This window comes from Clinocottus analis, unplaced genomic scaffold (genome assembly GCF_023055335.1).
Source record: "Clinocottus analis isolate CAN_PGR_092001 unplaced genomic scaffold, fCliAna1.0.p SCAF_3, whole genome shotgun sequence".
Lineage (NCBI taxonomy): Eukaryota > Metazoa > Chordata > Actinopteri > Perciformes > Cottidae > Clinocottus > Clinocottus analis.
This window is the reverse complement of record NW_027176042.1, coordinates 1,461,371-1,485,000: the sequence shown is the minus strand read 5'-3', so window position 1 is coordinate 1,485,000 and position 23,630 is coordinate 1,461,371. Positions and strand designations below refer to the sequence as shown.

At 43.9% G+C, this 23,630-nt stretch overlaps 2 protein-coding genes across 6 annotated transcripts in view; one reads left to right on the top strand and one right to left on the bottom strand.

The window, feature by feature from the left end:
- The window catches only part of celf4 (CUGBP, Elav-like family member 4), a 76,688-nt gene extending 72,351 nt beyond the window's left edge, over positions 1–4,337 (top strand). For all 5 annotated transcript variants that reach the window (XM_068593737.1, XM_068593734.1, XM_068593733.1 and 2 more), the window contains 2 exons: positions 955–1,155; positions 3,983–4,337. In XM_068593737.1, coding sequence (XP_068449838.1) covers positions 955–1,082 — 128 coding nt within the window. In that variant the 3' untranslated portion in view covers positions 1,083–1,155; positions 3,983–4,337. The remainder of the gene's footprint in view (positions 1–954; positions 1,156–3,982) is intronic.
- A 4,888-nt stretch (positions 4,338–9,225) lies between these two features.
- Positions 9,226–22,918, bottom strand: kiaa1328 (KIAA1328 ortholog). Its single transcript, XM_068593738.1, has 11 exons — positions 22,831–22,918; positions 21,971–22,212; positions 21,689–21,789; positions 21,380–21,495; positions 16,600–16,724; positions 15,199–15,542; positions 14,585–14,803; positions 14,390–14,485; positions 14,224–14,315; positions 13,869–13,977; positions 9,226–9,601 (listed from the first exon to the last, which is right to left on the bottom strand). The coding sequence occupies exons 1-11, from the start codon at positions 22,880–22,882 to the stop codon at positions 9,388–9,390; spliced, it is 1,710 nt and encodes a 569-aa protein (XP_068449839.1). The 5' UTR covers positions 22,883–22,918; the 3' UTR covers positions 9,226–9,387.
- Positions 22,919–23,630: the final 712 nt, after the last annotated feature.

The window sequence follows — 23,630 nt, the reverse complement described above, 5'->3', positions numbered from 1 at the left end:
ACAACAGTGGAGTTTCTCTACAGTTGTGCACAAGATGGTTGTTACTCAAAAACTAAGAATAGAGAACGATGCATTTTTCTATTAATCCTCAGTTTTTTCTTTTGAATGTTTTCCAGCGTATATGTTACTGTTATAACGCTTACATGAATAGTTACTACACCATGATGGCAGTGAGTGGTTTTAATGCCATGTTTGCACAGAGACATTGTCAAAATGTGCAAATGCAGACGCATACAAATGCTGACTCTCCGTCTCTTCCTCGCTGTAAGAAGAGGCTGCAGAGAGAGAGAGAGAGAGAGAGAGAGAGAGAGAGAGAGAGAGAGAGAGCTGTCTCCATTCATGCCACTGGCAGCCCAATTTAGTCCGATGTATAATTACGTGGCAAATTATAAATGCATTGCGGAGAATATTTAACGGCGAGTCCGTCAGGTGCAACCTGTTAAGCAAACAGCTTTTGCTCGTTAATGCAACGCAACATCCACGTTGTTGTATTATTCATGTTGCAATTTTGAGACGCAAGTTTTTTCATTTGGGACTCGATGCTTTCTCGCTTTCTCGCGGGACTTTTTTTTTTTTTTTTTTAAATGCAGGAAACTCAAAATATAGCACAACCACGTTGATGTTTTGGTTTTACATCCCATCACCAAGTTCATACTGTGATGTTGGTTGCATGCATCGCTCTGTTATGTGTTGCTGCCATACTGTATGCTAGCTTAACGCTGATAAAGTGCTGCATTATATTGTTTTATCAATGCTAAAAGATAGTAGTGTCTTCATTGTTTGAATACTCGTATTCTTGTAGTTTTTCTGCATTCATGTGAAAGACTGCTTCATCTAATCGAACACATCTTCATTATCCTTTTCCTTTTGTAACCCCTGCACCTTGTCTGCCTCTTCATCTAACCACGTCCTCGTCTTCTCTCCTTCCTTCGCCCCCCTCCTCCTCCCCTCCAGGATTCGTGAGCTTCGACAACCCAGGAAGTGCCCAAGCTGCCATCCAATCAATGAACGGCTTCCAGATCGGCATGAAGAGACTCAAGGTGCAGCTGAAGAGGCCGAAGGACGCCAACCGCCCCTACTAGCCCCTCCCCCCTCGCCCCAGCCAGCCGCCGCCAGCCGGGCGGCCGGGGCAGCCGTTGCACACAGGGAAGACAGGTCAGACCCCCCCCCCCCCCCCCCCACACACACACACACACACACACACACACCCTCCAACATGTCACCTCAGTCTGACGGGTGATTAGCTGAACCATTGCATGTAAAAAAAATAAAAATAAATCTGCATATTCTATTGACAAATGCTGAAATGGCGCCGCCGGACGTTTCCCCCCGTAACCTTTTATAAATGTCATAAAACATCTCGCTGATCATCTGCGAATAGCTTGTAAAGAATAGCGATGAAGATTTACCCCCCTCTTGTTGATAGTTCAAGTACGCATTTGTAAATGTTAACTCCGCCTGTCGTCGCTCCGACTCGTTATCGGAGGAGAGCTATTTTTACCGGATATCCCGACGGCTTCCAGTGAAACACCCACACGTTTGAGGAGGAAACTTTCATGTTTTTGAAAGCATCAAAAGCAACACGAGGCCCTTTAGGAGTCTCCAGTGTGATGAGTAACAGTGTGTACAGTGTGTGTGTGTGTACTGCGTCGTGAGCGCTACATGCAATCGTTCATTCATTTCCACGACTGGGTTGAAAGGAACAGAGCATTTAGTTACAGGAAGCCTCCTCTCTGTGTCGCACAGCGTTACAGTAAGTGACCCTGTGTGTTACCCTGTAGGTAAAAGATAATTGGTAATAGCTTCTGTGCGTTGCACAGGGAAGGAATTGCTTCCGAGGGAAGAGGCATTTATTACCCCTCAGGCGGGTAATTGTGCCGTTCCTCTTTGTCTCCTCCCTTCATCTGCGTGATGGAGAGTTTAGGCCGCGTCGTTCATTCAACGCTGATGACTTCATTCAAGGGCAACTTATCACCCACTCACAAACTAACTGAACCGCACCAGACGGCGTCCCGAGGCAAATCACCGAGAGAAGAAGAGTGCAATCTCATGCCGACGTGTCACAAAATATGCGGCGGCGTTACTTTTGATGTATAAAAAACAGTTTCCACAGAACGTTAGTGGGAACATCTCTTTTTGATTGGATTTTCTTTTTACCTGAGACTGACAGTTATTACAGTGTTTGAAATGTCAGCTGATAAACAAGCGTATAGATATTTTTGCCAGTTTTATTCTGTCTAACTGACAATAATGCACTATTATGACAAGGACTGGCGAGTATTCAGACGGCAAGCCGCAGGACTTAGGACACGCGAGGGTTACCGTGTGTCTTGTGTTAATCCATTCATCGTTTCAAAAACAGGATTTGATTCACATCAAAATCAAGAACTTAATTGTTCTTCACAAAGGAGATTACAAAGGCATCACTGCCAGGGAGGTGAAGTCTCTGCCAGGTGAGCGAGCGCTGATTCGCTTTCAACGTTGTCTCAAGAAAAGGATCTTTGTTAATCACCAGAAGTCAGAGCGTTAGTGCCGGTGAAGATGCTCGAGAGAGGAAGGTGCCTTGTAAATATATATCACACCGCTCCATCTGTAGTCAATAAAATAAAAAGTGTCATCAGCAAAGGAGGACACATAAACCAAAAACATCTACATTAAAAACAAATATTTTCCCTCTCCATTGATGTTCCTTTAGCTTCCTGATGTAATGTAGACATTTGGTCTCTTGTGTGATGAACGTTTTTTTTCAGCCCAGAAGAACGAGCCGTCGCTTTGAATTAAGCTCCAAGTAAATCAACAAATCAACAAAAATCTAGACAGGCAATTAAAGATACATGGTTGGATACTTACAGCGTGCAAAATACCAAATCAAGTGTAATCATATCCAAAAAATAACGAGCTCCAGACTCTGGTAGTGGCTCCGAGAAGCTAAAGGGGTTTCAGCTAACATGCTAACAGTGACAGTACTCACATGCTAACAGTAACAGTGCTGAAATGCTAACAGTGACACTGCTGAAATGCTAACAGTGGCAGTGCTGACATGCTAACAGTGACGGTGCTGAAATGCTAGCAGTGCAGTGCTGACATGCTAACAGTGACAGTGTTGACATGCTAGCAGTGTAGTGCTGACATGCTAACAGTAACAGTGCTGACATGCTAACAGTGATGGTGCTGAAATGCTAACAGTGACAGTGTTGACATGCTAACAGTGACAGTGCTAACATGCTGTTGTTTGGGAGGTACACCATCGTACTTTAGAGCGTTAGCATGCTGACATTTGGCTAATTTACGCGAAACCCAAAGTTTTGCAGGTGATAAATCAAACAATTCAATCCAAAAACAATTCACCACAAACAATAGCCTTAACGATAAGCTTCAGATCAACAAAGTCATTCAGACAGTGTCCAGATATTGATATTCCTCTCCTTAGTTGCACCTGCAAGATAAAAAAAAAAGTGCTCATCAGAGTCATTAGCACTGATCCTCTGGGCACCAGGAACATCTCAACCTAATCGCTTTGCATCCATGAAGTGTTGAGATATTACACCAACATCAAAAAATGTCAAAAGATTCATCTTCTGGGTACCATGAATCCTTATGTATGGTACCCAGAAGATGAATCCTACTGTAAGCTATTGTGTTGTGCATTTGTTCGAGTGTATGTTTCTGGGGCTTTTATTCTGAAGGGGGTGAAACAGAAGGAGGTGCGGAGCTTGGCTGAACTAACAGAGCATCGGGTTGTTATTTTATTATTATTATACATTATAGGTCCGAGAGGAACCCTCGGCTACGCTACCATCTCATAGCAAAGCGATAGTTTAAATAATGATGTCATAATTCCAGTCTTAACTAGAGGAAGGAAGTGACAGATCGCCATTGAGACACATCCCTGAATATGCTTGTTGCTTCACCACGCAGCTCAATCTGTCGTTTCCTGGTGTGCAAACTTGACTGAGACGTTTTTTCTGTTCCTTCTTTTCAGGTTTTGTTGAGCTGAATCATATGTTGACTTCTTGCTACCCGACCACTGAGTGCAAACTCAACATCTGGACCACTGAGGCTGCTTCAGACACTGAGGAGGGAGAGGGAGAGAGCGAGAGAAAGAGAGAGAGAGTGAGAGAGAGAGAGAGAGAGAGAGAGAGAGAGAGAGAGAGAGAGAGAGAGAGAGAGAGAGAGAGAGAAAGAGAGACGGCCGAGTCAAGGACACCTAGTTTTTTTTGGATGTACTCAAACTTTGGAACTCAAAAGAGAATTTGTACCAGCCCGGTTCGCCACCGGGACCCTTTTTTTCTTCTGCACACATATACACACCTCTTCCCCCCCCCCCCCCCCCCACACACACACACACACACACAACCCCCCTGCTTGAATGACAGCTACCTTTTTCTGGACCACAAACACTTTTACTTGAACAATGATGGGACTCACACAAAGTAAAAGAAACTCTATCAAACCTACTTACAATGACCAAGCCCACTGAACTCTCCAAGGAAAAAGACGGATGTCAAAAAAAAAAGTCCAACGAGAACAAAAAACTTTTTAAAAACTGAGTAGAGGATATCGCCGTAGGAGATCTCTTCCTTTGAGACGGTTTGAGTTTTTTGGGGGGGTCGCATTTGACTTTTTGAAGACCAATTTATAAGAAGGGCCGAGACATTCTCGGCGAAAGAACAAAAGTAAAAGGGGAATGTGATATTTTCAGGACACAAATTGGCTTCGATTTTGGGACGGCCATCTTTAGCTCGGAGTGCCTGTCCGTTTCCAGGGATGATGCCGTTGCAGAGGAGAGCCACAGCGGCCGTCTCCGGGGAGTCTTACCTGTCATTCCTTCGTTGTTTTAGGGACCAAAAGACCAAACATTTTTATTGCTGAGGACTTGTAGCTCTAATATACTCGGACCACTGCATCTCTTTCAGTCAGCGTTAACTGGTTGAAGGGTTGCACTTAAAAAAAAAGTGTACATTTAAAAATATATACAACACATGTATATATAACATATATATTGCTGATATGCTTTTTTGAATACAGGCAAAACTATTTCCGACGACCAAGACGGGGGTCTCTCACTTCGCTAGTTTACAATTACTCAAAAAATGTTTATTTTTTTCTCTTCTCATTTTGTCTTGGGAGGGATGGCGAGTGCATGGGAGGGGCTGCTCCGTATCACAGCCTTATCTTTTTTAACTTGACATCCTAACCTCATAGATAGAATAACATCGGAAACGTTTGAAATATATGAACTTGTTTATATTTGCAGTACATATATGTATAACAAGCATTCAAGCAAATGTATTCATATATACAGTATATATGGATAAATAGATATTAATCACAAACAAATATATGTATTTATATGCACATATTTTATATATGTGTGTCTGTATATAGAACGGCTACTGACTATGTTGAGCTGTAATTTTTTGTAGATTTTAGCTGGAGTTTGAGACGTTGCTCTGCTTGGGGAAGAATTGCAAATCTGGCAGCTCCCAAAACTGCAGGCATTCCTATCTCTGATTACCTATATGCTGACACACAATATATTGCTAAAAGATACATGTGTGAGAATACACATATGGTGTAAATATTATCTGAAAAATGCAAAAAGCCACATCTCAGTAGCAGGCTTTAAGAGAATCAGGCTGAATGATTTTTTTAGAGGAAAAGGACAATTATCTTCGACTCTATTCCAAACATATCTTTTGAGCTCTCACACACACACACACACACACACACACACACACACACACGCACACGCACACAAACTTCTCTTTGAAACTTGAACCAAAATGAATATGTCTCACACAACCCTTTGCTCTCTTTTGCATTCAGTCAAGTGCATGTAGCGTATGGGCTGTCACCGCGTCGAGGTGTGCCTTGTCACCTGCAGAATCTGCCATCAAGCACTGTGCTCTCGGAGAAAAAACTGAAATAATACAACGACAAAAAAAAAAATGTACAAAAAAAAAAAAAAAATACTACTACTGCAAGCAGCCAACGCGCTATTATGATGTCAAAACTACAGCCAGATCCATATCGCCATGCGTCAGCCGCGTAGAGAGCTTCAGCGTGCGTCCAGTACAACAAACCATCAACGTCTTGGAGGAGAGGACAAAACGTGCGATTACACTCGAGGTGAAAGCGGGCCGTGAGCTGACCCGTTAGCACGGGGTTTCCCTCTCAGAGCGGCGGGGCCGGGGTCAAAGTTCAGCGTTTTCAACTGACACGGCTTGATGCGAGGAGTGATAGAGCTTTAACATTAGGATGTAGGATGAAGAGGAGGGTGTAATATTGATGAATATGATATAATAACCCCCCCTGGTAACACTTGACATGAAGCATATCCTCTATAGAAGATGTTATATTGCCTGATGTTATGTCACTGTTAAAACCATCAGGAAACTGTGAAGTGAAGCAATAAGAGTGAGAAGCCATTCACCCATTGCAACTGCTGCATCACTGAGGCTGCTTTAGCATACAGTTTCTCCGTCTACAAGTCTACAAAAATGGAATTAACACCCAATATATACCTGCAAAAGGTCAACAGACTTGGATTTATTGGATCCTGCATTCAACACATATTCAGCTGGTGGAGATTACTCAATGAATATTTATATATATGAATATTTATAAGGCTATATGACACTTTGGAAGACAATGCTTCCTGTTGGGTGCTGTTACTAGTTTTTCCTATAAACTGCTCATTATGCCAGTCCCCTAGTGTCTGTGTCTAACCTTTTTAGCAGATTGAATAATTTAACATTTACCTTTTTTTCAAGTCCGGTGAGGCTAAAAGACGCCGCGACACTTCCCAGGACGCGGCTGTTTGCATGTGCCACATAACAATAACAACTCCCCCCCCCCCCACACACACACACACACACATAACAATGCACAGGGCAAACCAGATGACCATCGTGATCATTTTTTAAACTCCCACAGTATCCGCGGTGGGTTTGTACGTCCACCTGCGCTGCCTCTGAGAGAACAATAACATCTGAAGCTTAAATGTCAGGAGTCTGGCGTCCCTGAACGCCACACCGCGTGCCCTTTGACTGCCCCGCGCTGCTCTGAGAGAATTGACACACACAAAAAACAGAAAAGAAAAGAAAAGGGTGGACGTGGGTCTGTGCTTTTCTAATGGTTTGTCTGAGCGATCGCTCATGTCTTTCACCTCGCCGTGTTTTCATGTGGAGGAGCGAGGGAGGGGGGGAAGCAGGCCGAGGCCGCCGGGCGCCTCTTCCTCTTCTTCTTCTTCTTAAAAGCTGCAAGTTTACATGAGAAAAGTAAAAAGAAAAGTCATCGTGGTTCAAAAACAACAAGAAACAGAGCAGAAGTTTGAATATAAATATATATATATAAATATATACATAAACCGATGAATATACTGTAAATTGTTTCTTTTTTTGCTCTGTTTTCCTCTGTACATAGGTTTGCATATTTTATAGGACTTTTACTTCTATCTACAAGGACTGGATAAAGTACTTTAAATACTTCAACAACAAAAAAAAAATATATGAATGAAAACATGATAATGCTCATAAAAACCAGGTTTAAAAAAAAAAAAAAATAGTCGCTAGAATACGGTACAAACTGTAGGACCTGACCAAGGCATTTATCCAGAATACAGTCAGGGAGAGCATTGACCTCAGCTAGAGCTTAGACACATTGACCTATTTTATAACAAAAAAAAGAAAAAAAAATACTTTGATGGGTTCTATTCATTTATCGATTTGTTTAGATATTTATTTATACGTCATGTCTGAGATAATATGCATGCTTTCATGGCATTATTTTTCTATGAGTTGGTACGTGACCAAATAGTTTTTATATGACATGCAGGGGCCGCCGCGGCGGTCCGAGATGACCACGCCCCTGTCGGCAGGACCACGCCTTCTACTGCTTTGATGAGGGAGACACGTTGCTCCCGTTGACCAAGTGATGTCAAAGACAGATTACTCATCATTTATTTGTGTATTTATTTATTTATTTGTGTTTATTTATTCGTGCTGTTTGATTCAAGATTCGAGCTCTCTGATAGCAGCTGTCATCGTGCTACTTTGTAGCGCGACACGCTATCGCTTAAGTATTGGCAAACTCCTGAATTTAGCAACTTCAAATACTGGTTTTACTTGCTGATAAACTATTCAAAACAATGCAGTACAATACGAAAGCCTTATGTATATTTGTAATTATACAATTCATATTGTTTTGTTCCAACAAAAAAAAAATGTAGCTTTACTAAAAGATTGTCAACAACAAAAATTACAATTGGAGGATTACTGTCATTTTGAGTATCATTTGATTCCATCCTGAAACCTTTAAAGCAAGTGGAAAAGCAGGCAATTCCTACTGAAACACTCATAAACAAACTGTTCAATCAGATATGTCACACACAAGATATGCCTTCAGCTCGCTATGAATTGCTGCTAACGTGTAAGGAGCTAATGTCTGACCAATTACTTATTAATCACTGATTGACTGCCTGCATCAAGCATCAGTTTTGACTCTTCAAAACGTTATTTTCCTTTGAACCCCGTTCTGCTTTGTATCGTTCGACAGAGCTCTGATCTTGTTCAGCTGATGTGTTCCACCAGGAACAAAATTCAACGAAAACTGCACTATCTCATCAAATAACAGTTGCGTTACCATCCTTCTTTTCAGTGCTGTTATCAGTGGTTTTGTTTATTTTTAAAGCCAAGTAGTTGTTGCTAGAATCACATTTTTTTCCTTCATATGGTTTTCAAAGTATTCTGGAAATCTATTTCCCAAATTTCAGCACATACGGAGGGTGGGGAAATGAATGTCGCATATTAGGCTTTGCCGGGTTCCTGATGAGCGAAGCTTCTGATTGGGCAGTGCGCTTTAGGCTCCCGCCCCCTGTCTCTCCAGACTGCACCATTCTCTGGTCCCTTGAACTCTTTTTTTGTAATTTTAAATGAATGATGCGTCTCAGCTTAGCCCAATAATAAAGCACAGTCTAGAATAAAGTGTCTTGTGTCGTGTCATAATTATGTCACTTTTATTCCTGATAAAAAAAAAAAGGAGGCAGTGTTTTTGGTCCATATGTCAGATTATCTTTGAAATCTAAAAAAGGAAGATCTGCCGTCGCCATTAAACACCGCAGGGTATCCAGATTCACATCATTTAAGGATAATAATAATCAAACCACCAGGTTCTCAATGTACCTGTGCGTGTCCTCGGGGATAATGTGTGTAGCAACACCAATTCTGAATAAATATGTGTTTATTTGCATTAAAAAAAGCACAGCATGCCAAGAGTACAATCCACAGCATCATAATTATTCTGTATTAGCGCTTCAACAGGAACAAAAATCTAATATCAAGATGAAAACGGGTGATTAGGAAGTGACTGGACACGTTTGCTGTGTCAGCAAATGAAGAAAATATCCTCCAGTATTTGGCTTTCTTCCAGGTCCGGCTGGGTGTGAGACCCAGCGGGGGTAAGCAGAGCACCGCCCGCTGGTTTTGGGGCAGTGAGCCCACGATGTGACGGTTTGGGTCTTCGAGATGTCGGCTTGCTCGTCTCTGGTGCGGAGGCGGGACTAAAGACATCCAGTAACTCAGCCAGGGAAAAGTCCAACCTGGGAAAGAAGAAGAAAAAAGTACAATATTGAGAGTTCTTTGTTGTTTCATTCAATTCTGTTTGTTTTTCCCCCCATGACCTCTGCTTGTTTCAAAAAGGTGGACTTGGCACAGGCCTGCATTTAGAAAGCCCAGTGGGGCGACAGGCCACGGTGTGAACGAGCATCCTGCTGCCGAAACGCACACAAAGACCGGCAGCGACGGCACGAGCTCTCCGTGTTAGACAAAGAGGGCGCGAGCCAAGGGACCAACACCAGACACGCACGAGGCCAAAGTCTACTTTGAGCCCCGCGCGCTTGTACAGAAATATTTGTCATCCAGCATTCATTTGTGAAAGCAAATCTCTCCTCGACATGTTAACAAAAAGCTTTTCTTGCTGAAGTGTCCGCTGAACCCAAACAAGCAACGTTAACAAGTCAGAACCGCTGGGGCGTCCCGGCTGAAAAACACACTTTCCTGCAGGTACCAGAAGAAGAAAAGCAACACAAAAAAAACACATCGGAGAGAAACCGAGGCGTTCTCCCCCCCGGAATAGAAATGAGGGAAATGTGCAGTGAAATAAATAAACCAAAACGGGTAAGATTAAGCTAATAGAGATTCAATCCCTCAGTCTGGCCGGCGTGATAAATTATTCAGTGTATACACAGTCGAACAACGCCATTCCAGATACAAAACATGAATTCTTTAACGCACGCTCCACTGATGTTGCTAACATAATTCTCTGGCTCGTTTAAAGCCGCATCGATTTGCATGACGCTCCAAGGTACGGGCCCGTCTTCGACGCGTACTTGTTGATATGCATGCGGGCGGTCAGCAGACAGACACACACTGGTGGAACGTCCAATCAGCGGGGGCGGGGGGGCATTTGTGTTCCTCCACACGTAACTACAGACCTCGACACACACCGACGCGAGGCGGCACACATCAATAGCTGAAAAGCTTTAAAAAAAAAGGCACATTTTGCTTTAGCGACGTGAGCTAATGTATGCACATGTTGGAGCGTGAGGGAAGGGAAGAGGACGGGGATGAGGGGAAAGTCGGCTGAGGAATGATAACTGACGTAGGGGGGTGGTGGTGTGGGAGGGGGGGACTGAAGCTCAAGTAAGTAAATCAGTCTTCCTCATTTGGTCTCCTGCCTGTCAACAGCAAAGGAGAAAGCAAAAGAGAGCATGAGCGAGGGTCAGTGTGTGTGCGTGTGTATGTGAGAGTGTGTGTGTGTGTGAGAGAGAGAGACGTGGAAGCGAGTGCAGCTTTGTGGATGGAGAGAAAGGCAGAAAGGGAATGTGGGGGAGGGACATTGGCTGGGTTCCTTCTCTCGAAATGTGAGAATTTGCATTTTTATTTGTTGATTTATTTAACGGACAGGGCTCTCAAACAGCCATCCATCAACAAACGACATGTCGGTAATGAATAATGCATCACTTACCGGCGGTCACAATCTATAACAAGGGGGAGTGTGGGGGGTAGGGGTACAGTTTGGGCAGAAATGGGTGTGTGTGTGTGGCAGGGGGAGGGGGGAGGAGGTGGCACAGAGATTGCATGAGGGCGCGAGAGAGAATGCCAATAGATTTTTCAGAGGGGTATACAGCGCAACAAAGAACTTCATTTCCATCTCCAGTTTGTGTGAGGTAAAGTTGGGAATGACTGCTGGATATTAATATCCCCCAAAAGAGTCATGGGAAATATATTTCACCGCTACATGCATAGGGAAAAATGCATGGACACGAGTAGCAGGAACACAAGTTTCTGTTATTGTCAAAAAAAATAAGAAAAGAAGGTTTGGGTCTGGGGCGTCGGGTCATTTTATGACATCTAGAAACAACATTTTAGGAGTATTAAATACTCTGTTTGCAATCTATGGGAGTGTAACATATCTGCAGATGATTCTGACAATATCTACTGATACTATACTCTTTGATGACAAGCGGAAGACTTTGTTTGAAAAGCCTGCACATGAAAAGCTCCTTTCATAACGACTCTGAAGCAAACAGCGCTGAAGCATTCTGCCTTCAAATACCGCTTTTCCCTTTGTCCTTTGAACACATACACACAGAACTCTACCTTTTTTGGAGTAATAAAAACCTTTGGGCTTCATTCTCCCAGCGCACATATATACTGTTTGTCTCTTTTTCTCGCTCTGCTAGGCCAGATAAAAACGTCCACAGGACTCCTCTGCCCACGCTCCTTTCCACTCGGAAACTTTCTCTGCCTGTTTGGCTCCTTCTCTTTCATTAAAAGAAAAGCCGTCTCACCCCGGCGCACCTTTTCATTTGCAGTCCAAACAGTAAGATAAAAAAAAAACCTATAATGGCCACTGCGTATATCCCGCATGTCAATTTCCCCAACCAATCAATAGCAGGCGGGCAATGGCAGGGAGGATGGAGATGAGATGGGCGGGGTGCGCTGGGACTGTCTCATTACTAACTAGCGCAGGATTCATGAAAGGATTAAGAAGGTCACTTAATGTTAACCCCAGCTTCACTTTGCAATTTGCACATCCAGATTGAATTGGTTCAGATTAGACGGTCACAAGGGGCGTGTTGTTGCCAAGTAAAACAGGGGGTTCAGGTAACAAACCGTACAGGAGGACAGGACCTTTCTGCACCAATTTAATCTCACGCACTCATAGTGTTTGATTATGGTTTATTACATTCTGACAGCTGTTTCATTTCTCCACCATTTGCTTCGATAATGGAAGTAGCTTGCAATGCCGAGGAGGTTAAAAGCGAGCAAAGAAATCTTTTCAAACTATGAATTATGCACGAAAAACAGACCTATATCGAATCCAAATTAGGGAGTTATACCAAAGGATTACAACTTTCTTAAAAAATGCACATGAAATGTACAAGAAAACCACAAAAGGCATCCGAGAGGCAGACTCTCATTCTGCTTGTGAAGGAAAACGCTGCGTGCAGCGAAGAGTCCGACCATTTTTAATAGGCTTCAGAGGTGTAAATGGATGCTAATAAGATCTGATACCCGGGTCTCATGCTGGAATTAATGGGCATCTGCTGGAGCTCACAGTTCAACTCGGACCACGCTTTCTTTAAGAGTTACTCATTGGAAGTTGAAAACTTCAAGCTTTAGGACAGGGAACAGGGGGGGTGGAGGGGTTCACAGTTACTGTATATATCCTATTAAGCTTTTACGAAAGGAAATATGACATTATGCAAGAACAAATTGGCTCAACTTTTGGAATAACAATTGCAAAAAATAGCGGTCTGCAGCACCGCTATTACAAATTGCTTCTCAGCAATTGATATTTTAGCACGCACACACGCACGCACACGCACAGACGCACGCACAGACACACACACACAGGTTAATTACCATTCTGTTTAAAATGTGTAAGAAAAAAAGGTAATGAATGTCCTTCCTTTTTTAGGAAAGTCTAACGCTTGCACTCAGTGATTCATCCCTCCCCTCCCTCCTTACGTCTTTCTCCCCATTTCCATTTCCATCCATCTAAACCTTGATTTAACTTTCCCTGCTTTCCGTTCCTCACTTTATCCAATGCCCTCACCCCTCACTCAGCCTCAAACACACTTTTAACATCTCTCCCTCACTCTTGCTTTCTCCGTCTCATTACTGTGGCAGCGAGAGAAGGGAGGGCAGTGTGTGCATCCAGAAGTCTGTTCAATTACACCTGCTGCAGGGTCCCTGCTAGGCCGACTAATGGAACGCAGCGTGTCTCCTGACAGGCCGGCCGCGGCGCTAGCTAGCCCGGCAAAAAGCTGCGTTTAGCCTCTCGCGGCTCGAGAAGTTAGCTAGACTAAGGAAACACATCATTTAGATTCCCCAACACTGCAGCGACTGTAAGCCCAGGGAAAAAAAAAAAGCTTCTGGATTCAAGAGTGATACTCGCGCTATATTTAGCCATTTCATTATGGAGAACATGTCCTCATAACTGGAGGAAAAAAACAGCCTTAAGAGGGCAGATAGAATGAATAAAATACTGCAGCCTGCAAATAATCATCTCAATGTGCCAAACATGACAGGAAGTTCATGCAGACTTCCTGCAGTAGGGAAACCTAGTCCTTTGTCCTATGTGCTTTTCATCATCTTTCAACGAGTAATATCATCTTTTAGATGGCAGGTTGGTTACATTAAATCTAACTACACGGGCTGTTAGCCCTTACCTTCATGTTTGCTTTAGTCCCACTTATCCAGCATCTTCATTATTGCTTAACTTACCAAAAAAACTATTACAATGCAGAGTAAATATGTATTAAAAGGCTTAAACGATGTCCAGTAGAGATGTGTTACCTGGCCTGGGGGGTCTTTTGGGTCCCAGACACGGAGGTGGGCTTACTCAGGCTGGCAGAGGCCCGAGCTGGAGATGTGGCCACGTCCTTCCTGGACCGCTTGAAGGCTTCTGTCGAGAGACGCGAGATGAGAGTGTTATATTAGAAGCAAGAACTGCGAGGCCGAAAGCAATCCGGGCAAGGCTTCCGCAGTTCCTCTCTCCAAGTTTTGCACGCACATGACTTAACTAAAATAAATACTGTTTAAACCAAATCAAACGCTTAACAGGCGCGAGTGTGATGCTTTGAGCCAGGATGTTCCTCTGAGTTTAGTCCAGTGAGCATTTGGTTCTTATTAATTGAAACTACAAGCTTACCATTGCCATTCTCCAGAGGAGCGGGGACAGTCTGTGGCTGTTTTCCATGCAAACTCTGTCCTGCAGGGTGCACCTCTGCATCTTCACACACACTGTAGACCAAAGACACAGTATATTAAGATAGCGTGTTTGTGCGCGTGTGTGCGCGTGTGTGTGCACGGTTTACCTGGAGGGTAAATCTTGGTGGGAGGCGCTCGCCGGCTGTGTCTCTCCATTTCTAGCCTTTGAGCTGCCGGGATCAGATTGAGCCGCTTGTTGGAACCTAACAATAAAATGGGATATCATATCAGCGTGCGCCTCCAAATATTAGTATGCAATGTTACCAGACACGGTTCATTTCTCTCTGGCTTCTGCACGCTACCTGCTGTATTCCAGACGTGACTGACGCAGCTCCTCGTTCTGCCTGCCGAGCCTCTCCTCCTGCTCGGCCAGCCGCGCCTGCAGCTTCTCCCTCTCCATCTCCAGCTGCATCTTCTGCAGCAGGAGCTGGTGCCTTTTCTCCTCCCAGTCCTCGTGACCCAGACGAGGCCTGGTCAGGGCGTCTTTGGCCTCGGAGGCGTCGGCGCTCCCGCTGTGGAGCCTGTGTGTAAAAGCACATGTCATTAACTTCACATGTTTACATTGTGAATGTCTGCGTCTTCGTAAAATGCTACATTTGATTAAAACGACAGGAAACTAATGCGATCATAGGTCAAACGGTGAGTGTATGGAGCAGTGGCGGGCCGTCAGGGCCAGCTAGGCCTTCTCTGCTAGCCTAAACAGAATCACAAAGTTATAGCTATTTATTTATTTTTTTAATATAATTAAAAGTTATATCTATTTTATAATGTAATTGTTTTTCACAAATACACTACATGTATTATAATATTTTTTCCCTACACGCGGGATGGAAACTGGAAAGCCGGTCTGCATAGCTCACGAGCTAACTAGCGCTCGCGAGCTAACTAGCGGCTGGTATGGAGAGTACTACTGCACCTTTCGCACTCGTGCTGCTTAAAGCTGCCATGGTGGTCGATCTCTCGCCCCGAGCTGCCGCCTTGACCACCGCCCGGGCCATGCTTCCCTCTGTGGCGGGACTCCCCGTGCTCCCTTTTCTGAATCCTGTGCCGTTTGATCGGCCCATCGGTTGGACTGAACTCCCTATTGCAGGACGGAGAGGCGTGGTTGCTGAAGGTGTGTGTTGCTTCTCTTCCTCCACTCCTGTGCACTCGAGGCTGTGTTGCTCCCGTAGCAGATAGGCTAAGGTACGAGCCGTCGAGGAATGAGCCGTTAGCGCCGCTCGTGGATGTTCTGCTGGGGGCTTCCTCGCCGCTGAGCACCTGGGCAGAGAACAAAGAGGACAATCAATGCATTTTGGGCCAATTAGGGAGCCTCTAAAATATGTATTTCAGCCAAAAAACATGAGATTGCTCCATGAAACATTAATGTAGAACTGGGCTACAAACCAACAGTTACCAATACTGACTAAGGGCTCACCAACCAACCTAATTAACTGGTGTTTACGTGCAGTAAAAACGTTCTCCCTGTGCTTGCAAGAGCTATTCCACAAGAGGCTACATCTCACTTTCACTGTTTGAAGTTGGGTTGGTTTGGGTTAACAAGGCCTGAAGGGGTTTTTTTTGGTCTTTAAATCTACTTTCTTCCATTTTACGCTCCCAACTACAGCGATTGTGTTCTGGGCTCTGAGTGCTGCCAAAACGCAAGTGATGAACGCAGCCGTGCTGAGCCTGAACACATCCTGTGTAGACGCTAAGATTCAAGCTGCTGCTGCTGCCGCTCCACTCTGCTAACGCGCTGCTTTCACTTTGTCGCTTCGAGGCCGTGGCGTGAGGGCTAGCGTTAGCTTTATAGCAGCATAAATGCAAATCATCAACTGGAAACTGGACAGTGGCTACAAGATTAAGAGAACAATTTCCCCCGACTGAGCCTAACTGGCAGGTAAGCCAAGGTCAGGAACATTATGAGATAAACATAAGGAGGAAAAGTCCGTCTTGTAGTTGACCGGGGAAGAGACTGTGACTAATTTGCCGAGGGTCAGAGAGCAGGCAAACACACATTATTCAGAGCCACCGCGGGACAATGAGGTTGGCCAAGTCATCTATTCTTACAGTGGCTGAAGCCAGGAAAGCGTCTTTGCTTGTGAAGTGTCACCTTGAGAGAGTTTTCACTGTGTTGCAGTCATATTGAACCCCAGTGCCTGTCGTGGACTTGTATGGTGCTTTGTTCTGCATAATCGTGGCACTCGGCCACGGGACAACACGCTGTATGTGTCGACTCGTGTTTTTGTGCCCCGAGTCTCCTGACGGATGGCACAAAGGGGGGTGGAGGTGTCTCTAAACGAGGCCCATCGCGTTACAAGCTAACACACACACTTACCCTGCTGTGGGCCGGTGCCTGGCTGAGCTGGGAAATGGACCGGTTAAGTTTGGCCTTTTGCTGGGAAAGGTATTGCTGGTATAGTCCAAGCAGCTCCTGGCACTCTCTGTACTGCTGCTGCAGGCCTGGAGAACCAAGCGTTAAGGAACTAGCAAGTAAAGTGAACAGAACATTAAAACTCTGCGCTGGATTTAAGATGAAAAAGAAGACGAAAAAGAATTAAAAGCATTCAAACTAAAGCTATGTCTTAATATAATGATTCAAACTTTCATAGCGCTTTTCTGAATACACAAAGACGCTTTATATCAGGGACAAGACACAGTAACAAACGGAACAAAACAAAAATGGAAAGACAAAGCAAACAAACAGAACCTTTTTGGTGACAATGGGGGAAAAAAAGACAACTTTGTGCACAAATGCCATTTTGGTAAGGATAAAGTTATCTGATGCAACTGAAATAGTAAATAAAAAGACGCTGGATTCAGATTGACAATCGGAAATTAAACCCTTGTTTCTGCAATCAATTACACGTTGGAACCAGAAAAGTACATGCGACCAGCAAAGTTGAAAACAACGATTGGGGAGAAGAGAGGCCAGCGAAATCAAAAGTTGTTATTGTGGCACAGAGCTTTCACCATCTGGGTTGGGCCAAGCTGTGCTGAGCCGAGCCGGGCAATGCCGTGCCAGGCTATCTGCCAGGCAGAGAGCTGGCAGACGCCAGAAAACTAATCTGGAGCGGAACCACTGCTGCGCCTCAGGAGCCCACTAATGACAGTGGCAGCACCACGGCACACCAGCACATACAAAGATAATGAGCAGGAGAATGGAGTGGCTACACACACACACACGCACGCACACACACACTGTCAATAATCAACCTCGCTCCGACTCCAACTTCCTCGCACACGCATACACAAGCACAGCGAGACATGAGAGCAGAAATCCCCCACCAGCACTGTAAAAAGCCCACCTACAAACACCCCACTAGAGGAAGCAGGATACACACCCCTGCTCAAGCGGACCTTATATTGTGTTCCTCCAGGCCATATCTTTTTACGATGGTGGCCCTGCACCCGCAGCTGATGAGTTTCTCAGCATTTGTTTGAAAAAAAAAAAAAAAAACAGCCTTTTTTTTGTGGAGAAAATCAAAGTTCAAAGTAGAGTCTTATTGAAGGAATAGTTGGCGGAACACTCCACGAGAAAGTGCTTTGGTCGTTAGAAGACTTCAATCAGGCTGTGGAAATGAAACATAGGGAAGGAGAAGAGAGCGGGGACGGCTTTGAATTGAGTACCAGACACCAGACAAATGCAATGCAGCCGCTTCCGTAAATATTAGGGGAAATGTGAGGAAACACTTTGATTGAACCCTCCGTCTAACGAAGGCTCCTCCACCGCCGCACTGATAATGTCCGTGGAAGTGGTTCTATATGGAAAAGCCTGAGGACATCACAAGGACATCACATCATGTAAACCTGTGCCGGTAGGTCTATTTATGCAGCATGAATCAGGGTCGCGAAGGAGAGAGATACTGAATATGCTTATACAGCTCCACCTCACCTCAGTCCAAGATAGAGTTGTGTATCGAGCTGAAAAAAATGCATGCTGCTCGTATTTCACCAGATTCGCATAAAACACAATTTCCACATGATTTATCAAGCCTAAAACAAATGTTTATACAAACACACACACACACACACACACACACACACAACTAAGTATTGCCCGTGCTGTAGCGCTGACAGAACGGCATCATGATGGCGCCCCGACGTGTGTTAATGTGTCGAGAGGCTGACGCAGCCGATGGACAGCGAGCGCTAGGTAATCTGAACCGAGTGGAGCACCGCTGATAAGATTCCACCTCTCTGCCCGCCGCCACACTAAACACGCTTCCTCCAGAGCCTTGGACGTCAGCCAATGGGGGCCAAGCACCCGGCAAGCCCCTAGTTTACATCAGAGCTGCAAAGTGCCAACAATGACTTACTCCACCCCCCACCCTACCCCCCACTGCTCCAAAAATACCCAGAATCAAGGGCTTGGGCTGAAGGGGCTTCAGACGGGGCCTGTCAAAATGATTCACTTCCCTGTCAGGCCGGGGCTCAAATGAAATAATGAAATCCACTTCAAGGTGGAACAAATTTGCACAGGAGGGGGGGATATTTTAAAGCCTGCTTTAGCACACTGTGCCAAACAGATTGAGCCCGAGCGGGAATGCGAGAGAAACGGGGGCGGAGACTGATGTGTATGAATGTGTGTGCAATGATGGGGAATTAATAGGAGACGACAGTTTACATAACTGCTTCAATAGTACTGAATCTGGAGAAGAGGCATGAGTGCAAGTCACACAATAAACCAATAAATAATGTCAGCGAAAAACAATTATTCCCCCAAAAAATGGATCGTATTCTGAGAGCTGACGTACAGAAACAGCGTCATCACAACTATTCTGAGCCATAATACATTGTAACGGTGAGCCAAAGACAACTAAATTACATTTTGCATTATTAATGTCCCGTTAAGCTCCAATTTGACTTTATTTTATTCAATTAAGCATTTAAACTGAGTCGGTCAATAATAATATAAACTTCACACAAAGGAACTGGCTCAGAGAGCAGCATTTGTTTGCAGGACTAAACTGAAATGTGTGTGAGTGTCAGTGTGTGTATCAAACCACCTCATCATGGATATAGCCTTTCCTACTATTTAGGTTTGCAGAATGAGGGGCTAAATGTCATGTTAATCTTAATTCAACCAGTCAAAACCAGTTCTCATATATATTCTGTAAAGAAACTGACTACAATTGAGTTGTCTTTGGGTTCAAAATACTGAACAAATAGCTTGCACCTTATGCAGCATATGACTTCAATCACATCCCTCTTTCCAAGAATAAAGGTAAGCTACAAAACACCCAGACGTGTTCGTGACAAAGGCCCCAGAGCTGACATCAAGGAATATTCTGCCTAGAAACAAAACGCTTCAAAAAAAAAAGAAAAAAGAACAATTTGATAAAAATAGATTTCCACATTGTAAATGTCAGTTCAAAATGGATTTATCTCAAGCGAACCTCTTATCGCAACAAGTAGCATTTTTCCCTGACACGGGGCTGTTATCCTGCCTCTCTCTCCGTGGCCTCAGGATCCCCCTCCAATTGTTTTAACTCAATAAATTGCATTAGTTTTAGCGCCGGCTGTGCCTCCTTTCCAGATACACCGGGCAGAGGCGGCGCGGCGCATTAGTAACGCCACCGTGACTTTGGCTCGCGCCAACATGCCTTGAAGTACAAAAGGCATCCTCGCTATCTGAAAACACAAAATTCAGTCCAGTGTGCCAGTCACTTCCAAATGTCAGCTGAACACCCTTAATATCAAGGGTACGTTCTCCCTCTCATCCAAGGTGGCTCGGGGCTAAGGTATAGCCCTACATTCTTTATACCCCCTGACAACCCTGAATCTTGGTTAGATAAGATAAGCTGAGGCGTAATGGAATTAGACTTGACAAGACTCTCATTCAGTGTGTTTGCCTTTGGTGTCTCCTTAACCTTTCAGAGAAGTGCCGGAACCTTCTGCCAGAAAAGAGCCTCCATGACTCCTGCATGCACTTTAAAAGACTACGTTATCCCCCCTGAGGTGCTTGGATCTGAACACTTTTTTTCCCTCTCAAATACCTTTTTAATGGAGTTTAGAAGTTTGGTGTAAATGCCAAGTCTCCGAGCCAAAGTGCCTTTAATTGAGTTGAGCTTTCCTAATTTTCCCCGCTGCCGTTGCCAATCATGCAATTTACCAGCGGGGTCAATTACTCTTCATATTTTCGCAGTGTTTTTAAACCTAAATCGACTGCTGGCCACGCTGTGGTTTGACCTGAGCGGAATTGTTATGAAGACGGTAGGCGAGTTGACGGGGTGCAAAAAAACAGCATACTCTCGCTACTAACGTTAGCGTTAACCTCATGCTAGCCAATCAAGAATCAGTTGGTGACCCAACTGATCCCATTTTGTAAGGAAGAACAGAGAAACATTCCACAGTTAACATTCAGGAGGGTTACGCAAACACATGATGGTTAAAGCAGTAAATATCAAAATTCATCTTTGCATGATAAGATGATTTAGATGGTTCGGGCCATGGCTTCAACCTTGAAATTGATTCTGTACACAACAGCGGATAAGCTACGAGCACTTGCCGAATACATCTGCAGCAGGCGTCAAATCAGTCAAATGAATCTGCTCTATTTCTTTGCCTTTTGTATCAAATTGAACAGTCTTGGCCCAGTACTGAGCATTGCCTTACCTAAGACAACACTGCCCCCTGCAGACAATTTCATGGAATAGCCTGAATATGCCATTCAGGAACTTCAAACTGGCAACAAGTTTTTAGTCAAACTGTTTAGTTCCCCCTATTAGGTTGAAGTGGGAATAAACATTCTGGTCAAATAGATTTTCTCGCATACTTTATTACTATTTATAACTATTGTACCCTGGAATTCCTGAAGAACATCTGTATTCCAAATCACAGCACCAGTTTATAGTGGGTGTGTCACTGCAGACACTACACACATGCTCCACACAGCAATCACCACACTAAGAAACATATTTCACACCATTAAACATAGCGCGGTTCCCTGAAGAGTTAAAAAAAAAAAAAATATGAGTTAGAAGTACAAGTACACCCAATACTGCTGTATGCATCAGCACATTAAATGCCCTACCGTTTCATTCAAAAACAATATGGCAAATACAACAAAATCCTCTTCGCTCGTTTTTGTTTGCTCAGTTATTTTGAAAGGATACTCTCCCTCTCCTGCCCAATGACCAGGTTCTGTTGCTCCAGCTTCTGGATCTTGCACTCAAAATTTTCTTGTTCATCTTTCAGACGCTGCACTGACTCTTCTTTCTCCTCACTCACTCTGCAGAACAGGATGTAACAGTATTACAGCATTGTATAGCACATTACACATTTAAAAGAGTGACATGGGACAAAAAGCTACAGAAGTATAAAAATAAACATTTGAATCAGGTATAACTTTATATTCTCCCATGAATACATTCATATGAATTGTATCACTAGACAAGAGTTTAGTGGCATATACAGCTGGCTACCTGGCGAGTTCTTCAATAAGGTTTGCAATCCGGCGCTTATCTTCAGGACAGAGGTCTTTCAAACAGACCTGGCTCTTCGCGCTGCTGGCCTCATAGATTACCTGTGCAAAGTAGAAGAAGATAATATCAAAAGCAAATAAATAAATTATGTTAGCAGCAATACATCCTTTCTCTTTTTTCTATCAATGCTCAGATTATCCATATTATCTCTCTTCCATATTGAAATATTTCCTTTTATACATGGAGGGAAGAGAGAATATCCTGCATAAAACAATGGTTTACCTGTGCAGAGGGGAGAAAAGTACCCAGGGCTGGAGAAACTGCAGTGGCACTGTGACGGGCCCCCACTTGTTCCTTGGCATGGTTCCGAGACGGCTCACTTTGTAATTTGCCCTGTTTCTTTAGCTTGGTCTCATTATTGCAGTCACAGCTACGGCCGGCTGGCGTCATGGTCCCTCTCTTGCTGCTGGTACTGCCTGATCTCAAACCGAAAGGGGTTTGTGTCTTCCTCTCTCCTCCCAGTCCTGAAACAGGATGTGACAACGCAGTAGAAGAGGATGTTATGTGGACATGAGCGACAGACAATTCTCTCTCACCGGGTTCAGAAAAGGTCCAATGTGTGTGTGTGTGTGTGTGTGTGTATGTGTGTGTGTGTGTGTGTGTGTGTGTGTGTGTGTGTGTGTGTGTGTGTGTCTCTCACTAGGAACAAACACCAAAGGCTGTTCATCATCTGACACTTTGTGAACACAGCAAATATAACACAGAACAGTTTGTCACAAATGTGTGGTGTATGTGCTTCATGATGCTAAAGCTAACTGCCAAATCAATAATTCAATAATCCCATAGCTAGCCGTTTTCTTACAAGTAACAAACAATGAAGTAACCAACAAAACAAGAGCTCAGACGGAAATCAAACAGGGTTGGTTGGTGAAGATTAACACTATTGTCAAAGTTTCAAAATAAAGTAGGTCATGAGTTAATTAAATTAACTAGCTTTAACTAATTCGCTAGCTGTCTCCCTTCCCGGGGATTAACACAGAAGTAACCCACTGTGAGACTCGTTTGAAAACTTTTTTAAACTTTATTCAAGATAAGCCCTAACGCACAAGGAAGCTCGAGTAGTTGAGTAGAAGTAAGCCTACCGCCATTCATCCAACATATCCCCGAAGCTCCACTTTTCGCCGCCGCCGCCATGTTGAAACGACCGCCACCGCTCGCGAGGAGCCAAGCGTTGCTAAGGAGCCGTAAGTCCCGCCTGTCGCTTGCAATGGATAAGCCAATTGGCTAGTTTCTAGAAAGGCGGATTTCTATTGGCTTAGACATGTGTCAGATCCAAGGAGGTCGTTTCCTGTGTCCGTTGCCAGCTGAGTTCCTTTGACATACCGTAAATGACTGTGGTCAAGGCAGCCCGCACGCTTTTTTCGGACGCGTGTAACTAGGGCATTACTAGCGTATATACTTGCCATTACGGTAGAAGCGTGTACGACCTGAACTTCAAAATAAGAGTGATGTTCCTTTAAACCTAAAAGTACGTCTGTATAATTAATGAGTTTAACAAAATGAATGAGTGAAAAATTATCTATCAACTTATATAAAAAAAATACCTGTATTTTTAAGAAGAAAAACCAAATACATGGTGTGAATACTTATACCTAATATCGAAAGCAGCCACCTAGGAAGGTACCTCTTCCAAAATCAGAACATTGTAATGTTGAATTTCCAACTGAACCCGAGAAAATCACATTAATGAGCCATCTCTAATTTCAAAGGAGATAGATAGATAGATAGATAGATAGATAGATAGATAGATAGATAGATAGATAGATAGATAGATAGATAAACACTTTATTAATCCCCAAGGGGAGTATTAGTCTAGGAAGAAAAATGTAAACTATAGAAAGTGTAAAAATGCAAAGTATTAATAGTAGTAATAGTATTCATG